General features: G+C 51.9%; 6 protein-coding genes across 6 annotated transcripts; 1 reads left to right on the forward strand and 5 right to left on the reverse strand.

The window, feature by feature from the left end:
- Positions 1-329: 329 nt before the first annotated feature.
- Positions 330-1,112, reverse strand: TRIVIDRAFT_56229 (uncharacterized protein; the record flags this gene model as incomplete). Its single annotated transcript, XM_014094452.1, has 1 exon — positions 330-1,112. One exon carries the CDS (start codon positions 1,110-1,112, stop codon positions 330-332), a length of 783 nt encoding a protein of 260 aa, XP_013949927.1.
- Positions 1,113-1,524: 412 nt separating this feature from the next.
- Positions 1,525-1,839, reverse strand: TRIVIDRAFT_38987 (uncharacterized protein; the record flags this gene model as incomplete). Its single annotated transcript, XM_014094453.1, has 1 exon — positions 1,525-1,839. The coding sequence occupies one exon, from the start codon at positions 1,837-1,839 to the stop codon at positions 1,525-1,527; it is 315 nt and encodes a 104-aa protein (XP_013949928.1).
- Positions 1,840-2,259: 420 nt separating this feature from the next.
- TRIVIDRAFT_214939 (uncharacterized protein) lies at positions 2,260-7,138 on the reverse strand (the record flags this gene model as incomplete). The annotated part of the gene is made up of 9 exons (XM_014094454.1): positions 2,260-2,288; positions 2,491-3,238; positions 3,306-3,369; positions 3,444-3,761; positions 3,831-4,485; positions 4,623-4,894; positions 5,789-6,178; positions 6,242-6,858; positions 6,931-7,138. 9 exons carry the CDS (start codon positions 7,027-7,029, stop codon positions 2,260-2,262), a joined length of 3,192 nt encoding a protein of 1,063 aa, XP_013949929.1.
- A 1,389-nt stretch (positions 7,139-8,527) lies between these two features.
- On the reverse strand, positions 8,528-9,627 carry TRIVIDRAFT_175433 (uncharacterized protein; the record flags this gene model as incomplete). The annotated part of the gene is made up of 1 exon (XM_014094455.1): positions 8,528-9,627. The coding sequence occupies one exon, from the start codon at positions 9,625-9,627 to the stop codon at positions 8,692-8,694; it is 936 nt and encodes a 311-aa protein (XP_013949930.1).
- A 6,852-nt stretch (positions 9,628-16,479) lies between these two features.
- Positions 16,480-16,973, reverse strand: TRIVIDRAFT_228765 (uncharacterized protein; the record flags this gene model as incomplete). Its single annotated transcript, XM_014094456.1, has 3 exons — positions 16,480-16,597; positions 16,804-16,892; positions 16,959-16,973. 3 exons carry the CDS (start codon positions 16,971-16,973, stop codon positions 16,480-16,482), a joined length of 222 nt encoding a protein of 73 aa, XP_013949931.1.
- A 6,495-nt stretch (positions 16,974-23,468) lies between these two features.
- On the forward strand, positions 23,469-24,161 carry TRIVIDRAFT_38063 (uncharacterized protein; the record flags this gene model as incomplete). Its single annotated transcript, XM_014094457.1, has 1 exon — positions 23,469-24,161. The coding sequence occupies one exon, from the start codon at positions 23,469-23,471 to the stop codon at positions 24,159-24,161; it is 693 nt and encodes a 230-aa protein (XP_013949932.1).
- Between the last annotated feature and the right edge of the window lie 1,704 nt (positions 24,162-25,865).

The following is a 25,865-nucleotide window of genomic DNA, read 5'->3' on the forward strand; positions in this document are numbered from 1 at the left end:
TCTTTGTTTGTTGTGAGTTTACCTGATAGTGTTGCGGATGATCTTGACGCCATTGATATGGGAAGTTTGGCCACCAAGATTGTAATACCTAGAAGAATAATGTCTGAGTCCTCTCACAACGTCAAGAGCATGCTCTCCCAGCTTGAGACTTGTGATATCTAGCTCCTTCCAACTGACCATTGCAGCAGAAGGAATGTCGTATCGTCCACTCTTAAGAAGATTCCCTGGTGCCCTTACAAGAATCGTCTAGGAAGTTTGGGGAATTGGGGTTCATTGTCCAAGAGCCACGCTCATAACCCCCATAAACCTCATATCATTATCCGCAACCCTCACGGCGCCGTGTCTCGCCATATCCGCACAATCTGCAGCTTCTCCCACCCAGCCGTCTTCCCACTCGACCCAACCGTCTCCGCCCTCCACCCACCCCCCCAAGCCCGTATCCTTTCCTTGACCAGCTCCGGCTTGTTCTGCGCGCAAAGCAGCACGTACGCACAGCCCCTCGGCGACAGAATCTCGGGCAAGCCGTCAATCAGCCTGTCCGTCGTCTCCATGCCGTCCGCGCCGCCGGCATACGACAGCGCAAGCAAGTAGGAATCATCGTCAAACGTCGTCTTGGGCGAAAAGTCTTCCCTGAAGGTCTCTGGCCGCGAGGGCATTTCCGACGTGGGCACGTACGGCGGGTTGAAGACGAGCACGTCGACGGAGTGGCTCCTCAGGGGAGCGGCGAGATCGCCCATGACGGAGCCCAGGTACAGGCCGTGAGTGGTTTCGCTGCTGTTGCTGTTGCTTTCCGCAGCGGCATCGGCTTGTGCTTTTGCTACGGTGGTGATTGTTGCGCGGCAGGCAAAGGCGTTCATGTCGACGCCGGCAGTGAGGATCTGGGACGTGCCGAAGAGGGTCTTTGCATGGGCCGTGATGAAGGCGAGGACGACGCCGGATCCGGTGCCGAGCTCGACGACAAAGGGGATGGTGGGCTTGGGAGATGAGAATGTGTCGTGGAGGAACTGCGTCTCGGAGGACGATGAGAGGGTGTCGAGGAGGAGGAACGAGTCTTCGGCGGGTTCGTAGACACGCTCGTAGGGGACGTGGGAAGTATCTGGTGTGGGAAGCATTGTTCTTTTGCTTGATGAGAGGGTGGAATTGATGAGTTTGTTTGTTATATGAGATTGGGATGGTGAGAGCTTCATGAAGGTTTTTTTAGGTAGGTTGAAGAAAGTTGATTGATAGAATAGCCAATGGTGGGGCCACGTGATGTCATGAGAGATGAAGCGAATATATATGATCATTAATATATATATTTTACTTCATTATTTATCTAGATGAATGGAAACATTAAATTGGTAACAAGTCGTGGTATTCTTTAAATCAAGCTTGCCCAATTGCTCTTCTCAAGATGTGGCTCAACCTCCATAAGCCACCAAAATACCCGCCCTCCTAAAAACACCACAAACCCAAATCTCACCACCCAACTCCAGCTTCATTTTCCACAACCCCCTTCTCATCAATACCCAGCCCTCTTCAAAATCACAAAATCACACACCCTCTCGTCTCCCCCATCCTCACCTCAACCGCCCAATCCCCTCCCTCAGGATCCAAACCCCAGTGCATCCCCCATCCCATCCTCTCCACCATCCGCACAGCCCGCCGATCATACAGCCCGCCCAAATCGCATCGCGGACACGGCCTGCTCTTCGTCTTGTAGAAACTAGGCGTCTTTTTGATGCCGCTGCCGCAGAAGCTCGGGCATGTGTCGAAGTTCATGTATGGCCCGCAGGGGGTTGAGATGATGGCCCAGGTGTGTTTGCATGATTTTTGTTGGAAGAATGTGACGGTGCACATGGTATTTCTTTCCGCCCTTTGTTTTTTGACAATTTGATTCTTCGTATTTTTTCTTATGAGTGGTAATATATGCTGTGTGCCGATTTATTTGTATGCGCGGTCGAGTTGGTTTTTATTGGATTCCGCGTTTCTAGTCTTCGGCTTGGGCGGTTGGAGTCAAACTCTTGAACCCGGACCTGTGTGATGTGATAACAACCCAATAGGCCCATACAGCGGGATAAGAATGATAATGAAAGAACGGAAATCACTTTTCAGCAGTTCGAAAAAGTGAAATCTCGGGTAAAGGGACAGACCGTGTGCAGCCGGCAGTGAATCTAGCCAGTCGAAACCAAACGTCAAAATGCAGTGATGCACTCTGGCACTTTCACAAGGACAAACATCAATAAAACGTAGACAGATAATTGTAAGGGGTTGTATATCTCAAAGATTCAAACTGAGTATGTGTATACCTATTTTGCCTCTTGCCAACACTCCGATATTCAATGCAACAAATGTCAAGTCAACGCCAAATACTCATGCCAAATGTCGAAAATCCATGCATAGCCCGCTATTCTAAACGCTCTCGCAATGTCCCAAAGCTTCAAAAGTTTGTCTCTCGTCCCTTGAAAGACGACTCCAGAGTAATACCATCGCCCGGGGGCAGTGTGTCGCTCTCCCCAATCTCACTCTCATCCTGTGGAAGAAGCTTCGAGAGCATATCCTCCATCCGGTTCATGGCCTTCTCCATGGCGGCCAGTCTGCTTGCCACCTCTGCATAATCTTCACCAGCTTCCGTGAGTGATCCCCGCAGCTTATGCGGGATTTCAAACATGGAATCTCGGCGCGACGCCTTCCTCACCGTGTCATGAGATTCCTGCCGGGTGTATTGCCTCCGAATGAGGTGATGCGTCAGGTCATCATCCACGGCAATGTCATCATATACATCATCCGGAGGTGGCACATCAAACACCGCGCGGATGTACTGATATGCTGAGAGCTGCCACCTTTGCCAGAACCATTTCTGAGCCAGCGAGCTGACAGTTCCTCCTTCGGAGCTCTTCGCCGGCCAGAGTAGGCGGCGCTCAGCGACGGCGATGAAGAGTAATAGGGGAAGGTTGACCAAACGAACAGTAGCGACATGGATTTTATGGAACCATCGCGGGCTGACGACGAATTTGAGCGGCAAAAGAAGGAATACGGCAAGGAGGTTGAAGGGGGGCTGATAAGCGAAAACAGCATCTGCCTTGACTCCTTCAAGTGTGAGGACAGCTTTTCGGAAGTGTATTTCGGCTGTAGCGTTGGACGAGATGTTGCTAAAAGTGTTCGACAGCATGGAGACGAGGATAGTAAGGAAGAGAGTGTTGCCAAGGAAAGCAAATGTGATCATGACAACGGGTCCCAGCAACCAGTGGAATTCCACCTATGGAGCGAAAACATGTCAGTACAAGACTTCCTACCGTCCTATCCTCATTGAGAATAAAGCTTACCGATCGGTGAATTCCAGTGCCATCAAGTCCAAACCAGATGTATATCATCCATTTCGAAATGGTACTAAATAAGCAAGCAATCCATCAGCTCATAATACCGGCATATAACATCCAAGGGGGGGGGGTTGGATAACTTACAGCAGCGGATGGGCTCCCTGTCCCAGCCACAGCAGAGATAGCAAGAATCCAAAAAAGCACCACGCCGAAAGCGCAGTGAGCAGGAAAAAGTCGGCCATCATGGATCTCAGAGATAAGAAGACCAAGTTGTCAGACAACCAGTTAAACGCTAGGCGAGGGACCAGGACAGGTGCTGCGAGCGCCAAAACATCAAAGGCCTGCTCCGTGGGCCCTAGTAATCCAGTCCACACGCCGTACAGGCGAAGGCCACTGTAGATGACGAAAAGGAAAATGAAGGTGACGTCAAGGAAAGACCATAGATTCTGCGTGTACACGTTCCTATGATTCAACACGTCAGTTCTGGTATGTCTTGGAAAGAAAATAAACAGGCAAGGGGAGTGCGCTCACCATCCGTGGGCCAGAATCGTCGCAAACTGATCCAAACACCACCCAAACGCATAGATCGCAAACGCAATCTCCAGATACAGAATCTCGCCTTGCCTCCGCATAATCATGACGGCGACATACAGCCCAAGCAAGATGGTAAACTGGATAGCCTCGAGATAGTTGCGCGTCCGCGGCACAATCAGCCGGTACTGGTTCAGCAGCGGCGACTCGCGCGGTTCGTAGAGCGAAATGGGCTTCAGCTTGTAATGGTCCGGGATGATGTCCCACGACGTCGACGGCGTGTATATCACGCGGCCCTCGTAGATGGCCGACACGACCCTCTGGCACGTCGTTGAGCTAAGAAAATGCCTGCTCTCGGTCAAGATGGCGACCTCGAGCGCTGGCAGTGTGCGGTGCGTTGTCCACCAGGCCTTGTCCTCGGCCTCTGCTCGAACGTGCGCCGGCGCATGCTGGAAGGGCTCGAAGCCGGCAACGAGGATATGGGCCAGTAGCAGCAACCCGTCGTGGTCGCTGTCGTGATCCTCGCCAAAGCGGCGCAGGATACGTGTTGCAATGAGTTCACAAAGCGTGGCGCGAGTCCAGTTGACGTTTTGGCGGTTGGTGGACCGCGACTCTTCGTCTAGAAATTGGGCTCTGTTGACCAGCAAGCAGTATACTGCAGGTAGGTTAGCACTCTAATTCTCACTCTTTTTTATTATTCTTGTTCTTTCTTAATCAAGCCATCAAAAGGAAGCCAATTGATATCAAACACAACATTGCAACCCTGATAGAAAGGAATGAAAGACGGCGTACCAATGGAAACATCTCCCAGCTCATAAAACTTGTCGACCAGCGGCCGAATAACCGTGACATTGATCTTGACGTCCCGCAGCTGCTCCAGCGTCAGATAATCCTCAACGACGCTGACAATGTCGCGCCGGATACGGTGAATGTTTGTGTACACGGGCAGGTCGCTGTGCGGGTTCGTGCGGCAGCTGAAGACGTGCTCGCCATTTTCGTGCTCCGTCGACAGCCTGCTGAGCAGTGGCCGCCGCTCGTCGGGCGCAACAGGGACGTTAAGCCGCCTGCGTCGTTCTGCCATGGGAGAATGGCGAGAATGGCGAGGCTTTAGGGGGAATTGGAGGTTTGAAAGGGTGAGGTTTTGCGGGTGGGTGCTGCAAGTAAAGGTACTGTAGTGATGATGACGATGGTGGCTGATACAAGGAGGTGTACTCGTATTTATAAGGGAGAGAGACTGTGTCTGCAGCCTGAGTGAAACAACTGTGTAAAAGAGAAGAATAAGAACAAATAAAATAAATTATAAAATAAAAGCAACTTTGCTCTAATCTGCAAATAGTCCTTGAAGGCTCCAATACAGCAGAAAGGAAAAAAGAAGAAAAATACCCAATTCCCCAAAGCGTCTGCCAAAACCCCCCTTGGCGTCATGGCCTTCCCGCTGGGCACCAGTTTGTGGGCATCGCCACGCGCCTGATTGGACGCGCCCCCACGATGCCAAAACGCCGTCTCGATTCGACGAACCGATTGTCTTGGGTCGATCAGGTGCCGATGGATTTTTGCTGCAAGTTGGGGACCCTGCTGATATTACTAGTAAGTACACATTTGCCGCCAGAAAGCCCCCTGTTGAATTGGGTTTTTTTTTGGGGGGGGTTTTGTTTTTTTCGCCTTATTCCCAAGCTTCACTGATAATTCGCTGCTATATTTACGTCAATTCGTGCTATAACTGCTAGTGTGCTGCACCAGAGACGCAACCCATGCTTCACCTTGATGCCCGTCCAAGTCATTACAACACCTCTCTGGCATCAATCATATCCCAAGCTCGCTCATCTGTTCAAATAATGTATCAAAGCGAAATTTACTCTATTTGAATAAATAAACGCATTCTAGGCCCCCATCTCCAGCGATGATACCAACCAAACACACCGCTTATCTAGGTACATATCCAAACCCCAGCCTCTTACAACTTAGACTCTCTCGCCTTCGAATCCCGCGCCTCCTGAGCCAACTCCCACGCAAAGTTGGCCAACGGAACCCTCGTCCCAATGTACATCTTCGCCTTTGCGCTGCTGGCCTGCCGAGCTGCATACCGCGCCGCGATGCCCTGACACACGCCCGCCAGCTTAAAGATGTTAAAGGCAGCGCCCCAGCTGAGCTCTGGCCGCGGGTCGTAGCCCGAAATCTCGGTGTACCACTGCAGAATCTGGTCTGGTTGGGGCAGTCCAGGCGTCTTGCCGGGCAAAAACTGTGCGCTGTCGCTGTACGCCGAGGCGCCGGGCGAGCGGGCGAGGTAGAACTGCGTGATGAAGTTGCAGACGTCGGAGAGGGGGTGGCCTATCGTAGACATTTCCCAGCTACATAGCATCTGTTAGCCCATATGTGCATCAGTGACGTGAAACAAGAACAAAAAAACTCACTCCAGGATGCCAATCACCCGAGGCTCCGTCTTATGAAAGACCAAGTTGTCAATCTTAAAGTCTCCATGCACCAGCGTCGCCCTATCCTTGGGCTGCAGCCTCTCATCTTTGAAGAAGCCCACCAGCTCGTCGAAATGCGGCAGCTGTCCCACGGGCTCCTTGGTCTCGATATCGACCGCCTTGGACTGGCTGGTGCAAATTGTCGCCCACGTCTGCGTCTGTCTGCTATAGAAACCGTTCGCCTTGCCAAACTTGTCCAGCCCGACCTTGGCCACGTCGACGGCGTGCAGCCGCGCCAGGGTCTGGATCGCCTCCTTCCACAGCGCCGTCCGGTCGGCCGAGCTGACGCCGGGCATCAGAAAGTCCTCAAAGATGCGTCCGTCGAGAAACTCCATAATGTAGAAGGGCGTGCCGATGACCGAGTCATCCTCGCACAGGCAATACGTCTTGGGCACCGCCACGTCGGTCGTCTCGAGGGCGTGCAACGCCCGGTATTCGCGCTCCACCTTGTGCGCCGTCTTGGACAGCAGCTTCCCCGGCGGCTTCTTGCGCATGACATAGCGTTTGCCGGTTGCGTCGGTGATCTGGTATGTAGGGTTGGATTGTCCGAAGCCGAACTATGGCGAGCAACCGGTTAGCTCTGCTGCTCCCATGCCTGCGTCCGCGAGTGGGAATCATGTCAAACGAACCTGCTTCAGATCGATCGGCGTCTTGATGACCGGCACATTCTCGTCAATGAACTTTGCAAACGCCTTTTCGTCAATCGGTTGCCGCACTGCGCCCGCCATTGTCAATGGTCTGTCGTCCAATGGCTACTGCAATCGCGTGTGCTCTCAGCGTCACGTCCAGTGACCAAAGTATCGCAAAAAAGAAGACGCAACTCCGGGGGCGTAAGGTATCGCGGCAGTTGGTCTAATCAGGATAGAATTCGCAGCTCCAGATCAAAAAATCGCGGGAAGATGAGGGGAGAAAAGGGCAGCTTTTCATCTTGTCCTCGGATTGAAAGAAAACGAGGCAACCGGGCCAGTGTCTGACGTACCGAGGCTCGGCGGTTAGCAGCTCCCGACCCCAGATTTCAGCCACCCCCGATATACTACTATGTACAAGGCTCCTCCCCCCCTCTTCCCTCTCCCTTGCCCAGATCTCTACCAGGGCACTGGTGTCATTCCTCCCCATTGGACAGCATGTAAGTTGGCAATGCCTACTAGCTTGGTGAGTGATGCTCGCCCAATCAGGTAGAAAAAAAGTAACTATCCCGTAGATACTACCGCACAAATTAGAACTGCTGCTTTGTACCTGTATGGGTGCCATGTTCAACTAAGGTACGAGCAGGTACCAATGCATCCCGACAAGTCTAGCAGGCAAATCACACGCCAATGTCCCAACTACGATCTAGCTCGAGTATTTCAACTTATAAACAACAAAGTCTACATGCTAATACATCGCATCACGCTTATTGGATACTATTATTGTTACATATCAAAATGATATCTTCAATTTGAAAGCTAGGAAAGCCCTGGTCATATCCGGTGACGGACGACACCTTCACCTCTATATCCACAAACTACGTAATCTTTCGTCACCCCCTTCTCCAAGTGTCCAGACACTTCTCCTTTGTTGTTCAAACAATGCTGATGTCTATCTGTGTCCTGCACACAGCCTAGTCCTGTTTTTTAAATTGCTTCTTTGTTTCCCTGTCCCATTCTCTTTTTTTATGCTTTGTCGGTTATTTTATACCAGCTGATGCAAAAAAAAAAAGAAAGAAGAAAAGAATAAAAAGGGAAAGAATAAAAAGGAGAAAAGAGAAAAAGTAAAAAAAGTAAAAGAAGAAGAAGAAAAATGCTATATTGCCTTAATGCATCTCCATGGTAGCCAGACCAAATTCCTCCAAAGGTTCAACTCTTTCGAACATTCCGTTGTGAGTAGAGAAAGTCAATAAACATAAGAAAAAAAAGTGTGTGGCAAGAAGAAAACAATAAGGGGTATCCATCGTGTCGAGTCATCCATGCATTCTGCCCGCCCAACCAGTTCCCCCCTTTCAGCCGTCTGGAGTCTCATATCCAACCGTGGCGAGACTCAGCTCATAGCCAGATCAAGGTAGATCCGTCTTCAACATTATCAGTTTCAAGGTTACCGAATAATGGAGCGGAAGAGCCTATGTAGACGGCGGGATATGCTGAGTCTCTCGAATCGGAGAATATTCTGAGATCACATACCATTTGTCGGCCGTTATAAAAAAAAAACCATCAAAGAAAACTCCCCATCCCATTCGATGCCTCAACTGAGAATGATAGCAAAGACGCATCCGTCTTCAAAGTCCCTGTCATCATGTCCTCATTATAGTAAAGAGAAAGAAAGAAAAAGAGAATGCCCATTTGCACCGTCCAAGGTATTGGAGCATACTCTTTAAAAAAAGAGTGAAAGAGAAGCAGAAAAGACAAAATCAGTTATTAACTGTCGTCTTCTGGGTTCCCTTCGGCACTTTCAGTTTGCGTTTTGGGCTTCTTGCTCGAAGTTGAGGGTCCAGATTCCGACTTGCGCTTCCCACTTGAAGCTTCAGAGGACTTTGAGGGTGAGACATCGTCCGTGCTCTTGCCCTCGCCATCTAGCCCTCCCTTGGATTCCATAGCGGCCACCTCTTCGGCGGTCAAGAAGCGACCGCCGGGTCCACGAGGTCGGCGCATTGCATGGTTGTGTCTAGACTCGTGGAGGTACGGCTTTCGTCCCTTGGAAGTCAGCCTCAGCTGCTCTTCGAGGCGCTGGCGGGCGACGCGTCGCTTGAGGATTCGGTGGAACTGCTTCGCATTGACATATAGGGGGGATTCTTCGACAGCGCCAGCAGGCATCTCGGGAGATTGTGGGTGCTGCATGGCAGGGGCGGGAGGCATGGGCGGGGGCCGGGGTCCGCCGTGGCTCATCATGCCCGGGGCGCTCGGTACACCCGGGCTGGTGACTTGGCTCATACGGCGGCCGGGGATCTGAGAAATGCTGTTCATGCGAGGAGACGGCCGGCCATCTTTCTTAGCATTGGGCATTCGCGGGGACGTATGAGGCATGCTCGGATCAGGGTGCATGTAAGGGTAGCTGGATCCCGATGCGGCGGCCGTGGCGGCCATTGCGGCAGCCTGGATGCCGGGCATGCCATAGGGAACCGGCTGCATGCTGGGTTGAGGCACGCCATACTGTGGTTGATACATGCCGTGAGCTGGAGCCTGACCGGGCTGGTGTTGTGATTGTTGTTGTTGCGATGCGATAATGGGGGATTGCACTGCGTGCTGGGTGATGCCGTGGCTTGTGGGCGAGGTGATACTTGCGCCGGCGGCAGTGTTCGCGTAACCTGCGTGAGAATTGTGTTGCTGTTGTGGATATTGCGCGTATTCCATCATCCTCCAAGAAGGACAAGGACCAAAGCTGGTGTCGCGAAGATGTCGCGAGCCAAAATGTGGGGTGGCGCTATCGCGGTTCGCCCTATCACAAGTCCGAAACTTGAAGCTAGGAGATCCGGGACGAATAATATCAACAGCGCAACGTTAGACGACTGCTTACAACGAGGACCGCGAAAAGCCCAATGACGAATAGCCGAAGATGAAAGAACTAATAAAAAAAATCGTGCTAGGAAAATAGTTCGTTTTGATTTTCTTCGTTTTTTTGTTTTCCCTTAATTTCTGTATTGGAAGAGGTTTAAAATGCGCGCCGGCCGCTTAGGTATAGGTTGGGCACGTCTGGCAGGGAAGCTGGCGATTCGATGCTTGGGTAATCGCAAGAGAAGCGTGCAATGTTCAGGCACCCAAGTTTACCAGACATGCGTTGGTGAGCTGGCAGGTTGGTGGGATGGTGCCAAGTACGTGGCTCATAAAGCCGCAAGGCGTCTGCAGGCAAAGATGTAGCCGCGGGGCAGAGTGGAGGGTGGCTGAGTCGCCGGGCGAGAAGCAGCCACGTGAAGAATGAGAGAGAGAGAGGTCTTGTTCTTACTCCCAAGTCGTTGCGACAAGGTACGGGATGGAGAGCAGTGGACGAAACAGAGCAGTCGCCTTTTCCACTTCCCCAGAACTTCTCAATCGAGGATTAACAAAGATCTATCCAACCACAGGCGTTAGCTCAGTTGTATATAGGCGAGACGCTGCGAATGGTGAGACGGCCAGAGGTATCCAGGCAAGGATGGGACAGGGGTGCGAGCCACCAGCACCAGGGAGCCACACTTGTGATGCGTTGGCATAGTTGTAGCTCATGCATGACGGAATATGCAGCCAGATCCACCCAGGCCAACGGAGCCCACAACAAAGCCCCCAACTGTTGCCGACACGTCGGCACACAAGTTTGGCAGAGACAAATGAGAGCCCAAGCCGGCGCCGTCGAGGGGAGGCCGACGAGACCGTGCCGATCCAGATAAGCGGCATGAGATTCACATCTCCTAATGCGATGCAGTGTGCACGCTTGAGGACGGCAGGAAAAGGGCTCTCGAGGCCTCAGAGCCAAGGGATTTAGATTGTCTCATCCGAATGGCAAAGCGGAGAGTTGGGCATGGAGACTAAGACACGCCATGAGGTGGGGGATCAGGCTGGTGGTGAGTGTTGGCCGTGTCCGGTCAGAGAAAACGACCTTTTGGCCGAGGTTGGCAATCGTGTGTGGGAGGGAGGGACGGGACGAGGGAGGCGAGTGAGGCAATCGGGCAGGTAAAACTCGAGTCTTCTAGCGCACCCAAACGGACGTGTTGCGGAGCTCGATTCAACAGGTGACGACAGGGCAGATTTGGGGGCAGAGGGTACAAGAGAGGCAAGGAAAAGTTGGCCGAACGTACTCAGCCCAGCAAGGGTGAAGGTGATGTAACAGCTGTCAGGGTGAAAACGAAAAAAAAAAGAGGCTGTGAGAATATGGGCTGTGAGACTCGGTGGACTGGGCTGGGCTGAGCTGGGCTGAGCAGGTAGGAAGAGTCGGTGTAAATAGAAGAGTGAGAGGCAATGTCTCGTATATGCCTTGAAAGGATGTAATACGAATAAAGAAACAAACAAAAAGAACCGAAGGGTATTAAAAAAGAGGGGAGATGCTCATGAAAGCAATGCAACAAAGACGGGGGACCAGTACAAAAGGCAGGGCAAAGCAACGCAAGGCAAAAGCAACGCAACAAGCAAAGCAGCTCCAATCCCAACAGGGCGAGTCGTGCGGCCGAAAAGAGAAAACAAGGGCCTTGAATAGATGAATAGAGCAGGTAGAGAAGAGCCGGGGTGACGGAGATTGACCATGACGGCATCAAGGGAATAAAAAAGAAAAAGAAACGAAAGAAATACTACGTACCTCTTATACGCAGCCACAACGAGGGCGCGTACAGACAAGGTATGAGGTACCTGGCGGTGATTTGCGTTGGGCCTATTCCCAGCTTTTGGGAATCGACAGAGGCGTGCAGAGCTCTGATTGAAGGCTCGGATAATTGAGAAATGGGCACTGCAGATGCGCGCTGTCACCTGATGGCGTGTTGCGCCAATGGAGAGAGCGAGGTTGAGGCTGGCGACGATGATAGGCCTCTGGCGTTGCGAGCTTGCGATATCGATGATGAAGAGCTACGCCAGTGCGGGAAGCTGATTTGCTGGCGGGCAGGCTGAATTTTTAGGTGAGCCCTGGGTGCCTGTGCGCGCCTTGTTTCGGGCTGATTCTGGCAAAGCAGCAGCCGTTGAATGCTGACGTCGCAGCGAACCGCGATAGAGTGGGGGGAAGAGGAAGCTATTGATGCCTTTGGATGCGATGCGCTTCTGCTTTGGGAGCTGTGGCACTGCGCCGAGACTGAGGGGCTCCGAAATTCCGAGGGCAGCGGAGTCGAGAAGAGCCAAAGAAAAAAAAATAGTATAACAAATACGCCAGACAATATTCAACGCAATGCAATGCAATGCAATGAGAGAAAAATGACAGGTCTTGGGGGGCTGGTAAAGAGCCGTGTAAAGCGATGCTCTGGGCGACAAAAATAGCTGCTGTGAACTGGCAACGTCCAAACAGCTGCAGCTTCAGATCCTTTCAGGCGCTGACGTCGCAGCAGGCAAAGCAAGCAAGCAAGCGCGCAAGGCACCGGACGAGGTGTGCTGTGTGCTCTCGTCAGAAAAAACCGGAACCGGCGTGGCTCAAGGTTTGCGCTCACTGGCGCGCGGCTTGGACAAGCGGATCGGGACGAGATAGTCGAGTCGCTGTGAATGGCCAGCGACGCAGAGCAAGTGTTTCGTTTGTTCCCTTGCGGACGAATCTGATTGCACGCGTGAGCGCGGGAAGGGCCCTTTTTTTGCCCTTTGGTCGGGCTTGCTTTTGCGCTGCTCGTTCGTTGGACAGGGCAGGGCGGCAGGGCGCGCAACGGCGGATTGATTGGTTGAGGGAAGATGGCAAGGCTCGCGAAAGAGGACGAGGGAAAATGCGAAGATATGATTTGAGGGGCGGGGGGCCAGGTGTCTTTTAACACTTGTGACTGGCTGATTCAGCCCTAGGGTGGGGCCTTGCTGGTGGCTGGCTGTTGGCGCCTGCGCTGTGATTGGCCGGCGGTCCATGCGACGACGCACGGGCCAGTGTGGCGCTCTTTTTTTTTTCATCATTTTTTCCTTTCGCCTGTTGTTTGATGCCTGCTAGCGCTCTGCGATGCTTTTGCCCTGTTGTTGACCCAACCCGTTGTCCGCTTCGGCACGGAGCCGCTCGTACTGGGAACCTGAGCCCGACCGTCATGACCTTGCCACTGCCGGACGATGCTGGGGGCTTGTTTGTATCATTGATCGCGGCGTGGGTAACCAGTACGAGCACCACGGCACGTATGTATACTCGTACTGAAACCTTGTACCCGAGGACAAGACGCCGCTCAGTGCCTTAGCAGGTACCAGTACCTCGATTTAGAGCAAACCTTGGCCCATGCCGTGTTGAGACGAGGCACGTGTTTTTACTGGATGCTTCGTACAGGGCACTTGTAGCACTACGAATCTTTAGCAGGTCTCATGCCGTTGCAGCGGTCATCTGCAGCCCGGCGTCATGTTGTCTCCCCTGCCCATGCACGTCGAAAGCATTGATAAAGTCTATTAGAGGAAATGTAATCCTTGTGTGCGTCCTGCCCAAGATACCCTGCCTTGGGAGCCTTAGGTCGTCCGTCGTTGGTACCCAATAGCAGCGGGTGTTTGGCAGCTCTGTCTGGCACGAAGTGATACCACTAGGTACCTTCGGTATTACTGCATGCACGCACAAGCCTTTCTCGACTCCTGTGTTTCGAGTACGAGTTCTATATTCGGACCTCGTCTTCGTCAAAGAAGGCTCTCTGTTTCCGCTTCTTCCCGTCGTTCCGCTCTGCCGCACGGGTGCTGAATTGCCACCCATCTTATGTACCTCACGGCACGAATGATAGATAACAACACCACATCATGTCAAGCCCAGACGCGGCATCGTGGGAGCAAACAGAGACCCCCATTTCCATGGGCATGGGGGCTGCTAGCATCCCACGGATATAGCTAGAGCTGCCCATGCTCACCATCTGTCGGAGCAGCATCCTCTCTCATCTCCCCCGCCTTCGGAAAGATCGTCTTCCCTTCTCTCGCGCGGCTGGTTTGGGCGCTCCGTGTGAGCTGTCAATCCATATCCATCCATCCCCCCCGGACTTCCAGCCCTGCTGGGGACATGAATCAGGCCCCCAGGTCGTTTCGCGCCCATCAATAAAGGATGGCTCGGACATTACCTACGTCTTGTGGCATGTCTTATTTACGAAAAGGCTCCGTGGAGACGAAGTGATTGAAACCGGCCAGCGTCTTATCAGGGCATGCCAATGCAAGTACTCTATACCTGCATCTCCCTACTGCGTGCCGTGCAGTGTGCCAAACTCACTGCGTATTGGATACACTTGGGGAAAATAAGCGGTGACAACAAGGGGGCAACGCAAGCGGGCGCAAAATGCATCTCGTAAGTGCGGCTGAAAAAAAGGAAAACAACAAGACACGGCCAATATAAGTCAAACAGCCGCGAACCACGAGGGCGATGAGGCTCCGGGTACGAATACTGTTGAGCAATAGTCCTAGGGTGCCTGTGCCTATCGCCTAGGTATCCATGCAGATGGCCAGGCTGCAAAGAGAGAGCATCCTTTGTTTACAGCTGTTTGATAGGTGAGATAAGGCATGATGGCTTCAACCCGCTACTGTGCATGTCAGGCAACAAACAGCAACAAGAATGTGGCGTGCATTGTGTTTTGGGCCATGACCCTTTTTTTGAGGCTTGCAGTATAGCACTGAAGTCTACTCGCCCGAGAGCATGTACAGGTACATAGTACGTAGGCCTGGTACAAAGAGCAATGGCAGAACAAAACAAAATAGAGCAGCACAACGCAATGTCAGCGGGCACGTGATGCGACGAAAGGCCCTTGGGTGTGACGAAAACGCGCCTGAAAAAACAAGTTTTGCTCCCAGATTCTGGCCCAAAAGTCGGTGTGCCCAATGAAGCACAACAAGTTGCCAGGCGCTCATGCTTGGCGCTGTTGGAGGGCCATTTCGGCGGCATCTGCAGCCTCGTTTTGACAGTACCTTGTGATGATGTCGCATTCTATCCTCGCAGGGCCATTTCAGCAATTTCAGTGGATGTGACAGAGCCCACAAGGCCAGTCAACCAATCTCGGAGTCACACAGGACAGGGTCTAAAACAAGGCCGCGATTCCTTGTCACAGAGGCGTTTGGTCAAGATGCCCAATTTTATTTTTGGTGAATTTTTTATTTTTTATTTTAATTTTATTTTATTTTTTATTTTCTTCTCCAATCGTTGGGCGAAAAGCCGTCTTACGTATTCACCCTTGGTAGGTTGTTTCTTGTTTGTCTTTTTTATCGAATCAGTGGGGGCCGTCCGTGTGACCAGGCAGCAAATCATGAGGCCCATCGTACGGTACAGCCCAGCTGAGTGGCTAAAATTCGAGGGCGGCATTTTTGGCCCGCTTGAGTGGACACTGGGGGCTGTAGGATTTCGGCTTATGGCCCTGTTTTGGCCCTCGGTCCCGGCGATAACCAGGGCCAATTGCGTTTGTTTGCCGTTTGCTTGTGCCCAGTCTATTTGCGTGTTTATCGGAGTTCGAGTTCGAGTACTCGTAATGCCCAGATTTAGTGCCCACGACATCATGTAAACCATCTCGTATACGAATACACATCAGAGCATAACTCGTATCGTACCGAATCAAAGTCTATATTACGAACGACATACGAGTACAAGCGCAATACAGTACCTTGGGTATAATATACTATAGGTAAGGATGGATTAACTATAGGCGATGACCAATACTTGTGGTCATTTCGCATCCTCCGAAGGGCTGGACCTGGTACATTGCATCACCTGACATGGATGCTGCATCAGTCCAACTCTCATGTCCAGCTTGCCAGCTTGTCTGCCTATACCTGGTCAACTGGTATGACCCTCGCATGGTGGCGCATCCGGGCAGGACCTAAACATGCAGATTCCAAGACATCCAAGTACGAGTACAGGGTACAAGCAATGCTATTGACCCAGGGCTGAGATGTATTGCAGGGTAGGCTCGGTGACGAAAGCGCAGACAAGAGACGCTGATCACTACCTCACCAGCAGTCCACCGAAGAGAAATGGAATATTCGTACTCAGACGGTCCAGGTTATGAGGAGCAGTGAAAATGTCCCGTATTCACAATGAAAACGTCCCCGTATATTGGAATTTACACGCGCAAGGTGAACAAAACAGATCCGAGTACCACCCAAAGCCTGGTGTATGTATTTCACATGCACTCTCATCACAACAACCCTTCACTCTACTCCGTATATATGATCTCATCTCCACCATCCCCGTCCGCTGATCGCTCATGTATTCCGATTGGTGTTTGTCAACGTGATCCCACGCGCCTTGCAATCATCTCAATGGCTGTAGCAACATGGAGGGCTCCGTAATGCTACCACCACATTGACTACTTCCCGCGTTCAAGGGTCCCCGACTGCCGTGTGTAGCTTATGCGCGTTGGTTGCTCTAAATCAGCCCCTTTCACCTTGTTGTCGAGCTTAATTGATTGATCATGTAATCAACATTACAACTTATTCAGCCTCAATTTAGGCCAATAAATGAGAGGAGGCGGCAAGACACTCACAACCCCGAGATGGCCTTGTCCGTAGGAGGCAGGAGAACCATACAGATTTTCAGAATGTGTACCAATGATGAAAAACTAATGGGGTGAAACTGAAGAGAAACAATCGAATCCTTAATGAATCACCTTCCCGCTTGCTCTAATATCTCTTGGTTTATGGCTCCCAGGTTTCACACTCGATCGAACGGACACCGAAATTGGGCGCAAGAGGTAAATCTCGGCCATCTGCAGAAATATTAAATAGCTTCGATGCCAGCTGGCAATCGTTGGTGCTTGGGGATCATATAGAGTTAGCATAGCCAAGAGAGGAACCGCGAGATGTATATGCACCGGAAGAAAGGCAACTTACTAGAATAAGGAACAAACAAAACAAGGATATGGTTCAAAATGCACAATCTTTACCGACTGTACATTCGCATACCTTCCCTTTGGTCAATTCCTCTTCTTGTAAAAATATGTCAAAGAGCACAGCACGTACACTCCTTCACCAACTGTTTTGCATCCATATTGACTGCCATCGTATTCGTAGACGGCCCCCTGGTAATTGGGTAAGCCGTACAGCCATACCTAACATCTTGTTAGCAGCTGTAGTTGCAAATATTACAGTGCAAAAGGCATAGATATAGAACTTACATTTGTTTCAGACATGATTGGCATAGCCATCGCCACCAAGAAAGCAAGTGGCTTCCAGAGATGCATGATTGCAGCTGCGACGGAGAATGGAAATGAAATATCCACAGAGATGAAGACTATGGTAATTCAGCGTGCATGATTATAAAGAGGGGCATTGATATCCTTCAACAAAAAACTCCAAATCACATATATGAGTACCTCAAACCATCTCGTAAATTGCAGTCGAAATGTCTCACCTCATGGTTACTCCATCGAGAGCATCCGCGACTCTTCCTTTAGATCCAGGTAACATAAAAAAAAACCCCCATCATGTGAGAATCCAACATTGGTATAGTATTCTCAACTGTGTGCTCGTTACTCCTAAAGCTCGAATGGTAGCGCGATATGTAGTACTGACAACAACCAAGCTTCTTACTCCCGACATAGCACGCCTCCTGAGTGAATGACGACGATAACGAAACCACATCTCCTCCCCCCCCTCTTGAATGACACAAGTAAATTCTTTTGACCTTCTCCTGCTGGCAAAGTTGGATTGTAGAATGTTTCATATGGTAGCGTAAGTGTTTGTGAGTCTGTCTCAGCTTACACGTTTGGCAAGGTCCTACTAATATGACACCACGAACTCGGCAAACCGACAAAATGAACCATCCCTCTAAAGTAACACGGTACAAGTCATATATTCTAGAGTGCTTCCCTCTCAACAACTCTTGATACCCACAGGTGCTTTGCTTAATGTATGATGAAGCAGTGGCACTGAGCGGATGAGATGAGTGAATAGGGGGGGTGCTTCTGTTCCCGTAACTGAAATACAATACCATCGGACTGCACATGTACTGGTACCTAGCGCCTACCTGGCACCAAAGCAGCCTTTCCAGCATGAAGTAGATACATGCACTACGGGCTATGTAAGGGAGCTGGAGGATATCATGTGGCACAGTCTCCGCCCCCAAGACGGGCCAGATCATGGAACTCACATGGACCTGTTAGCTCGACATTGAGACAAATTACTATTAATAGAGAAATATGTTGACGCTATTTCCCTTTCAATGTATGACAAACATGAAGATACTGCCCAGATACGAAGAAAATGTCACCTTGATAGCACTCGCTGTGTTTTGGCTTTGTCCATCTCTTGCTGGCAATACGATATCCTACCCCCTTGTCTCACACGCTGCCTCTCACTCTCCCCTCTCTATTTTCTATTCTCCTGGAACGCCGATGTACGCCTCCTTGGATCAGCCTCAGTTGGACAGTGACACTCAATTACTTGGGGGCCGGAGAGGTTCAAACATCCAAGCACATATCATATCCAACTCTGGGCATCAGTAAAACTCATCTACTCATCACATTTCACACATTTGACATGTGGTGCAGTAAATCCAACTCCGAGCTCAAAGAGCGGTGTAAACCAAAGGATTTCATCCCCTCTTCTTCAGCAATCAAAGTAAGAATTTGCCACATGCCCGAGTAGGCACTTATGCGCCGTCGAGAATGTCTCAGGCGATGCCTCACATCCTCGTGATGGAGGGGTGAGTCTATTTAGGCTGCTTAGCGTTTACTGACACCTCAACTGCTCGGCCTAGAGGATATTAACAAAACTTCATGCAACATTGACGCCGAGATTGTTCAATCAGATTCATAGCCGCTGAAGGAATGCTGTTGTGCGGATTGATGTTGTTAGGAGACACGAATTGACGAGAAAAACATCCATGCTCGAGCCTCTCCATGAGAGCCAACGGACCTTTCAAAAGCTTTCCTATAGGTAACATGCATGGTGACGCCCCATAGGAGGCCCAGTTTATACGTTTTCACACCCTGATGTGCCACGGCGACTTCTCAATGGCTAAGTGGTCGCGGCCGGGTAAGAGTAAGACCGTGAAGAGGAGACAGGACACAGCGGACAGGAGGGTGAACAGAGTAAGAAAACACCATGGATGCCCTGAAGGTCCGTGGCCTAGCCACGTTGGTGCAAACGATTCACCGACATCGTTAGGCCGAAAAGATGAGTCCCTACTTGCTGCAAGGGTCGAACGCTTCGCTAGAGGTGGTTTGGTTTATCCAACACAACTCGTCTACTTCTGGCGCAACCATCAACGACAGGGAGATCCATGGTTATGGCAAAGGGGTGGTCTGTGTTCGTTTTTCTTTTCTTTTTCTCTTCTCTTCTTTGTTAGTTGGCAGGATCCCTAAGTATGTTAGGTTTCATAATGTATTCGCCAGAATTGTACCATGGAGTATCAAGACTCATCAAAAATACGTCTGTTGACGGAGTCTTCTCCTCATCATGTGCCGACGCGGCGACGTACGATATCTCATAATCCGGGAGTTGATCTCTGGCCGTTAGCTCGAAGGCCCTGGGCCAACACCCTCTGTACGTAATTTTTCACGCCAATGTCCGACGGACATGGGAGAAGCATGAAGCTGAATGACGCGGATGGGTTGACGGAGAAGGCGTCCACTCATATCTGTAGTGGTGTTACGCAGGCTTAGGCGCGCCATGAGCCTAGGCCAGAATGGATATTGCTACGATGTCGTGGCCGTCAACTAGAGGATAGAGCATGGCGGGAAGGAATGGGATATGATAAAGGGGGGGTCCTCGTGGAGCGAATAGCATTGATGCCCGCTCCTCTGAGGATGGACGAGAAGGATGGAGGCTTGCATCTTCATTTTAGACTGCAGAGCGAAGTGCATGCACCGTCTCGACAAAGGCGAACAACGCAGCGATGCCCGAGGGCGAGGGCGAGGGCGAGGCCGAACTGGTTGAATGTGCATGGACCATGAAGAGCCGCATGAATGCTTGGGATGCTGCGTGTTATAGGTCTTTGCAGATCCACACGAAACCGGCTTTTCTAGATGCGGTTTGAATATGGTGTTTTGGCGGAGCCGCTTATGATGCATGTTGGTCGGACATGTCGACGACCAACGGCAGATTCCAAGTCCAAGACCGAGAGGCCACGCTGGATTTCGCATCTATCTGAATGAAGCTGCGAGCAACACAGCTTTGGCTTTGTATCAGGTAACACAATTGGGGAGCAGCACCGGAATGTTACCTCGGCCATGTTTCCTACGTCTCAGGCACGAGGCGCAAGGCAGATTGAATGGTTTCAACGCCATTTGGGTTGCTGGGTCTTTGATGCGCCTACTTTCGTTAGCGGATAACGCCAATGAAGCGCGAGAAGGATCCTGGCGGCTTAATTTTTTTTCTCTCATTTCTTTTCATGCATGCATGCATGCATGTATGCAGAGCGGCGGCGCTTAGACTGGGGTGTAGTAGCGGTGGCAGCTTCAACCGGTCGAAGCATCGTGTCTGGACCGAAATGCCCTGGTTGCCATCCATTGTAGCGTCCACTGGCCGCATTGAACGGCCGCATGAAATAGTACGAAGCAGAGGCCGGATTAAAAGCATGACAGCAGCGCTGTGCTGGCGCCTTGGAACAAGCGCGCTCGTGTGCGGCCTATCAAAAGCAAGCCGGGTCGCTTTGGCGGCCATCTGCAGAGATCAATCAATCAGAAAGCAGCCTGGAGAATAACTCGAGGCAATGGCCCGGCCGGCCTCGTACGGCGTCTGCTCCCGACATGCAGCCAGCGGCTGTTGCTACGGTTCCATCGCGGGTGCAGGTTTGACGAGCAGTGACTAAGCGCCGGGAGTTGCCAGAGCTCAATCTGAACAGGCTCGTGAATGGCGCTGGAACAAACGAAACTGAATCTGCCTGGGATCTGAGAATCGCATTTCGAAACCAAGACCCGAGGTGGTGCTCCGCATGGTAGCTGATGCGCGCGCATGAATGCATCCAGAAGTCGCGCCAGATCGTTGAGATTTCATCGCAACATGATTGGAATGCGATGGACGAGAAGGACGGCAACAAGCGCCCCCAGACGCTACATCGTATATTTATGTAACCAAACTGCAGGGAGGGCCGGCTTCTCTTGGTCGGTTTCGTGCGTCAGGAGGGGAGGCTGGGAGAAGGTTAATTGGAAATGAAGCTGGAGTCTGGTATTGGGACGTCCATGTCGTCTGCCTCAGTAGTTGTGCTTTGTACGACATTGCTGGGTCGTGATCCTCGCTCAAGACCCTAGCTGAATGATCAAGCCACCCCCAGATATTGCCAGACGAAAACGGCAGCGATGCGCATTGACAAATATTGGACGGCCTCTATCACCTATTGCTTTGGCAGCTGCTTATTCTGGCTCTCATTAATCTCAGATGACCTGCTAGGTGCACAGGCAATTCTCGCTCGCCTGCTTGTCCGTATTCATCGTCCCCTGAATTCAGCGCCGGGCAGGGACTTGAGAATAGCGCCGCTGATATCTCGACCGCTACATCACCGCGGTTCTGGGTGTGCCCTCTGGCTCCGCTTCTGATCTCCATGGCCAAGCAAGCATCACTTTCTGGGACAGGGCAAGAGAATCGCGTCATCCCCCAGTTTTCGGACCCTCCCCAAGTTGCGAACCACGCGAACGGTACTGCCAGCCGAGTGGGAAAAGAGCGACAACTGGACTATCCATCGTGACCTGTTTTCTGGGAGCTCGAGGCCGAAGCTAGTGGCCTGAATCACAGACCGGGAGAAAGCTTAACATGGTCCGATCCATCCAGTCCCATCATCTCCATCTCACTAGCACAATAGCACCGGCGACTTGTCAGCGAGCTAGGAACGTTCGGCCATCCCAAGCTTCTGGGACCAGTTCGCGCGATGTGGTGATGGATTTCGCTCGCCTTTCTCTCTCAAGCCGCCCTTAGCACCGAACCGGGAGCCCGGCCAATCAGCTGGGCGCCCATTTGCTTCGTACTTGGCTGTCGAATCACAGTCGCTCCCGACGACTAAAGCGGCCTAGCAGAAGCGCCCGGAGATCTTCCCCTTGAACCACAAGACCTGCGAGGCCGTCAGTTAGTTCGTGTCTCTACGGCTCACCCCTCAGCCCGAGCACTTAGTAGTAGCAGGACTGTAGCACTCTAGGACTGCCTGACTGTACCAGCCTGGCCTGTCGTTTTTGTCTTTGCTTTTTCTTCAGCTTCTCGTTGCCTTTTTTCCCTCCCTTGCGAGGTGACACGGCCGAGCGGAATGCCCAGCTCTTGTAGAGGCTCCTTTGTCGTGTCGTGTCGTGTCGTGTCGTGTCGTGCTCAAGCCATCTCAGCTTTGGGTGTGCGAGTACGAGTACAGTAGAGTATGTTCTTTCCAGGTAGTAGTACTGTTGCACGAGAAATTGAAGCCAACCGCCGTTGAACGCTGCCCTTATTAGCACCTTAGAGTGCCTGGATCTCTTAGCGCCCCAGCGGTGGACGGTCTGTACTTGTTCAGTACCTCTCGGGAAGTGGCCAGTCGCTGCTACTCACCGCACCGGAAAGGTAGCATCGAGGTACCGGTGCGCACACCCCTCTGCCTCGCGCTGCTTTAAGGACCAACGCCCCTCTGGTTCCCCCTTCCCTCAGAAGGTTTGGAGCCTGGCTTGCCTGGTCTCTGCCATCACCATTGCCATCACCAACAGCAGGTGCTGAGGCACTCGCTCTTTCCAGGGAGATCCATGCGGCTCCCACCTCGCCGCCTGGATTTTTGTTTCTCCCTCTTCCAGTCGCCGTCAATCTTCCCGTTTCCCTCTTCCCGCTCCCCTCTTCGCAATCCCTCTTCGCGATCCCTTCACCTTCATCCTCGACTATTCATCGCTATTCGCTGTTTCGTTTTGTTTCGGCGCCAAAGAGCCCATTCACGGCACGGCGCATCCCCCGACGTCAACCCGCCCGGGTGCGCCGTACAGGCACAAGCAACAACCTCAGGCCGTACTGTAGCCAATTTCCTTCTCGCGCGCTCCGTCTTCCACTCCATCCCCTGCTCCCACCCCCCCTTGGGAAATCCTTCTTGCGTCGTCGTCCAATCCGCTTGACCATTGGCAGCCTGCAATAGGCGTCCAGCGGCAGGGATTTCCAACGCCCCCCCATCCAGGCCACCGGCGCATATCCAAAACACAGCCCCTGCCCGAGCCTTACACTGCCTGCTCTGGTATGACTGGCTCTTCTCAAACAACCAAACCCAGTCTCGCCTTTGCCGCCAAACCCCTCGTCGGCCGGGGGTGCTGCTGTCTCTGACGCTCTCCAACACGCCTCCCTAGAAACACGCCCCATCCGCTGCTTCTGCCTCTTACTACTGCCAACGGTCCAACGGTCCAACACAATATAATCCGCCGTGGCCTGCCTTCTTTCGTCCCCCGCCAAACTTTTCTCTGGCTTCATCTCGTTGCGTATCTTCGCTTGAAGGGCATCACTGGTTAAAGCTCTGAAGCCTCGAGGCTTACAAGCTGCCGCGACTGCTACTCGTCTCACATCTCTTTCAACATTGCACGCCTCTGGCTATCACCGACTGCCACCCACGCACCGCTGCTACCGGGGAATACAACCACAACTGAAATCACACTCACACACAAGCACGCACGCAGACTCTCGCACGCATAGTTTACACTTGCGCATCGCACATCATCTTGTTTACAAACCGCCAGCCATTTTCAACAATCACCGCCATCATGCCCGCAGCCACAGCCAGGCCTAAGCTGGGCAAGCTCTCCACTCCAGTGACGAGCACGTTTCCCTCCGATATACACTCAGCAAGCACGATCACTCCCAAGTCCGCTCTGACTTTCGCCTATAAGCCTGATCCCAGCTACATCAAGACGCCTATTAGCCCGCCATTGGCTTATACGGATTTCCTCTCCAAGGCTCTATCGCTCAACTCGCCGGCTCTTGCACCAGGCGAGATCTCTCCCGATTCTGCGCCGACATCTGCCGTGAGCGATAAGTCGGAGACGTCTTCGACAGATGAGCGTCCATCCCCAGTTTCCAGCGCTGCCAGCAGCAAACCCTCATCGCCAGCGTCAGCAACGGCGGTCCCTCCAACTCCATTCACGGCGCCGCTGCCCATGTCCGCGCCTCCTACCGGGGCAAATTGCTTTCCTAGCTTAAAGGTGCCACCTAGCCCTGCCATCTCCAATCTTGACTCACCCTTGAGTTCAAGACTCATTGGCTCCCCGTTCAGCGCCCGATCTATCCATTCTGTGTTTGATTGGGACGCCGCTCTCAAGGCTCGCCTAGGGGAAGTGAAGAAGCAAAAGTCCTCACGGGTAAGTGTACGGCACATCCGTGAGGTGGTGACGAGAACCGTCACTTACACTCCAAAGATGGACCCCGCCCCCAGAGGCAAGCGACGGAAGGTGGAGTAAGGGGACGACAGCTGGAGAACATGTTTCGACACATTACGATGCTCTGTTTCAAACCGCCTCTTCATTTGCTGATAGCAATGCAATCAGCCTGCACATCTTTTAACTACCGACACACCATCTGTATACCAACCATGAGCCGACATTACTGGGTGTTTTTCACTTCTTGTCTAGACGACTACATGTCTCCCTGTGGGAGACCGAAAAAACGGATGATCAGAGAATTGGAAGGGTGGCGGTGCTTCCAATTCTTACTTTTTTTTAACGAAACCTTCAGCACTAATACGCTGGTCGATGCTGAAGTCGACGATGTGATGGTTAACCATTTAAACTCGGGCGAGTCCCGGTATGACACTACTACTGGCGTATCATGGAAGAGTGGTGTGGGGAGTTTTCTTTTTTTTCACTTTGTTTTTATCCTGTCCCCAACACCATGTCGGCTATCTCAATTTTTTTTGTTACCACATTCCTCCCTTTCCGTGAGGACGTGCGAGGGTGGAGGCTTTTTCTGAAAGAATCAAGGAATTTTCCTTGTGGAGTTTGTTGGCGTTTTCCTTGGGGCACGGCCTCGGACGTCTGACGGGCGTTCCAACAGCGCATCGACCAGCTTGAGTCGGACTGTGGATAATGGTCTGCTCGAGTCTGAGCGGGGGCGGCAGAGGGTCAGGCGATGCGGCGAGTGTCACCGGGAGCGGGAACCAAGAGGGGCCGGCGGTTTGCGAGGTCGCATAAGACAGGGTTGACGGAGGCAGTTTCACTCTTGAATAACAAGACGGGCCAGCTGCATAGCGCAGATAGCATGCTCGTAGTACGCACTTATACACTATTTAGAGACACATAAAAGACTATTGATGAAATCCATTCCGCAAAAGATGCTTTGTGACCAACCATGGTCGTGAGGACGGCTCTGATTAGTGGGATAACTTCCGATTGCAACGCAAGACCGATCATGACAGATGCAGCGTCTACTGGCGACACCGATCACTCTGGCCCATTTTACGACATGTAGGATTTCCAATTGCTGGTGTGTGTGCACCAGCAATATGGAGCAGCGCTCTGTACCGCGCGAAGAGGGAGAAAAAAAGGAATCTCGGTATAAGAGGCCTTTTTCATTCGTCACATTCCCACGCTTTACTCTTTTGCTCTCTCTCATTTCTCTCTCATTCTCTCTCACTCTCCCCTCCTCCTCTTTCCCGCCTCCCTTATTTCACGCAAAGCTGCAGATAGACTTGCGCAAAGGGAACGAGGCCGGGGGTGGGAGGATGGTCGCAGAGGCGGCCGCATGGGAGTGGGCGCCTGGAGTCTTTTGCTTAGTACCGTACGGGCCTCGGGATGGTCTTGACTGGCGGCCGGCCGGGGGAGGGTTTATAAAAGAGCCCTTGGCGCATGTGCATGGACTTTTTTTTTTTTTTTTTTTTGTTGACATGGAATGTATGTAGTCTTAGTGTGAATGAATGCGGATGAGCTTGCGAGTGGCTTGCGAAAGAGGAGGTTGTGGTGTATTCCATTGTGTATGTATGGATGATGACCGGAGCGTGAATATGCAGACTTGGTAATGTATCTGCAAGTTGATTTTGCATATTTGGGCTTGTATATGACTATTGAGAGAGAGAGAGTGAGCGAGAGACTTTTGCCATCTGCTTGAATTTCTTTCTCTCTCTTCTCCATTCCCCCCTCCTGTGAGCTGTGTCTTGTCCTTCATTAAAA

This window comes from Trichoderma virens (assembly GCF_000170995.1).
Source record: "Trichoderma virens Gv29-8 chromosome Unknown TRIVIscaffold_92, whole genome shotgun sequence".
Classification (NCBI taxonomy): domain Eukaryota; kingdom Fungi; phylum Ascomycota; class Sordariomycetes; order Hypocreales; family Hypocreaceae; genus Trichoderma; species Trichoderma virens.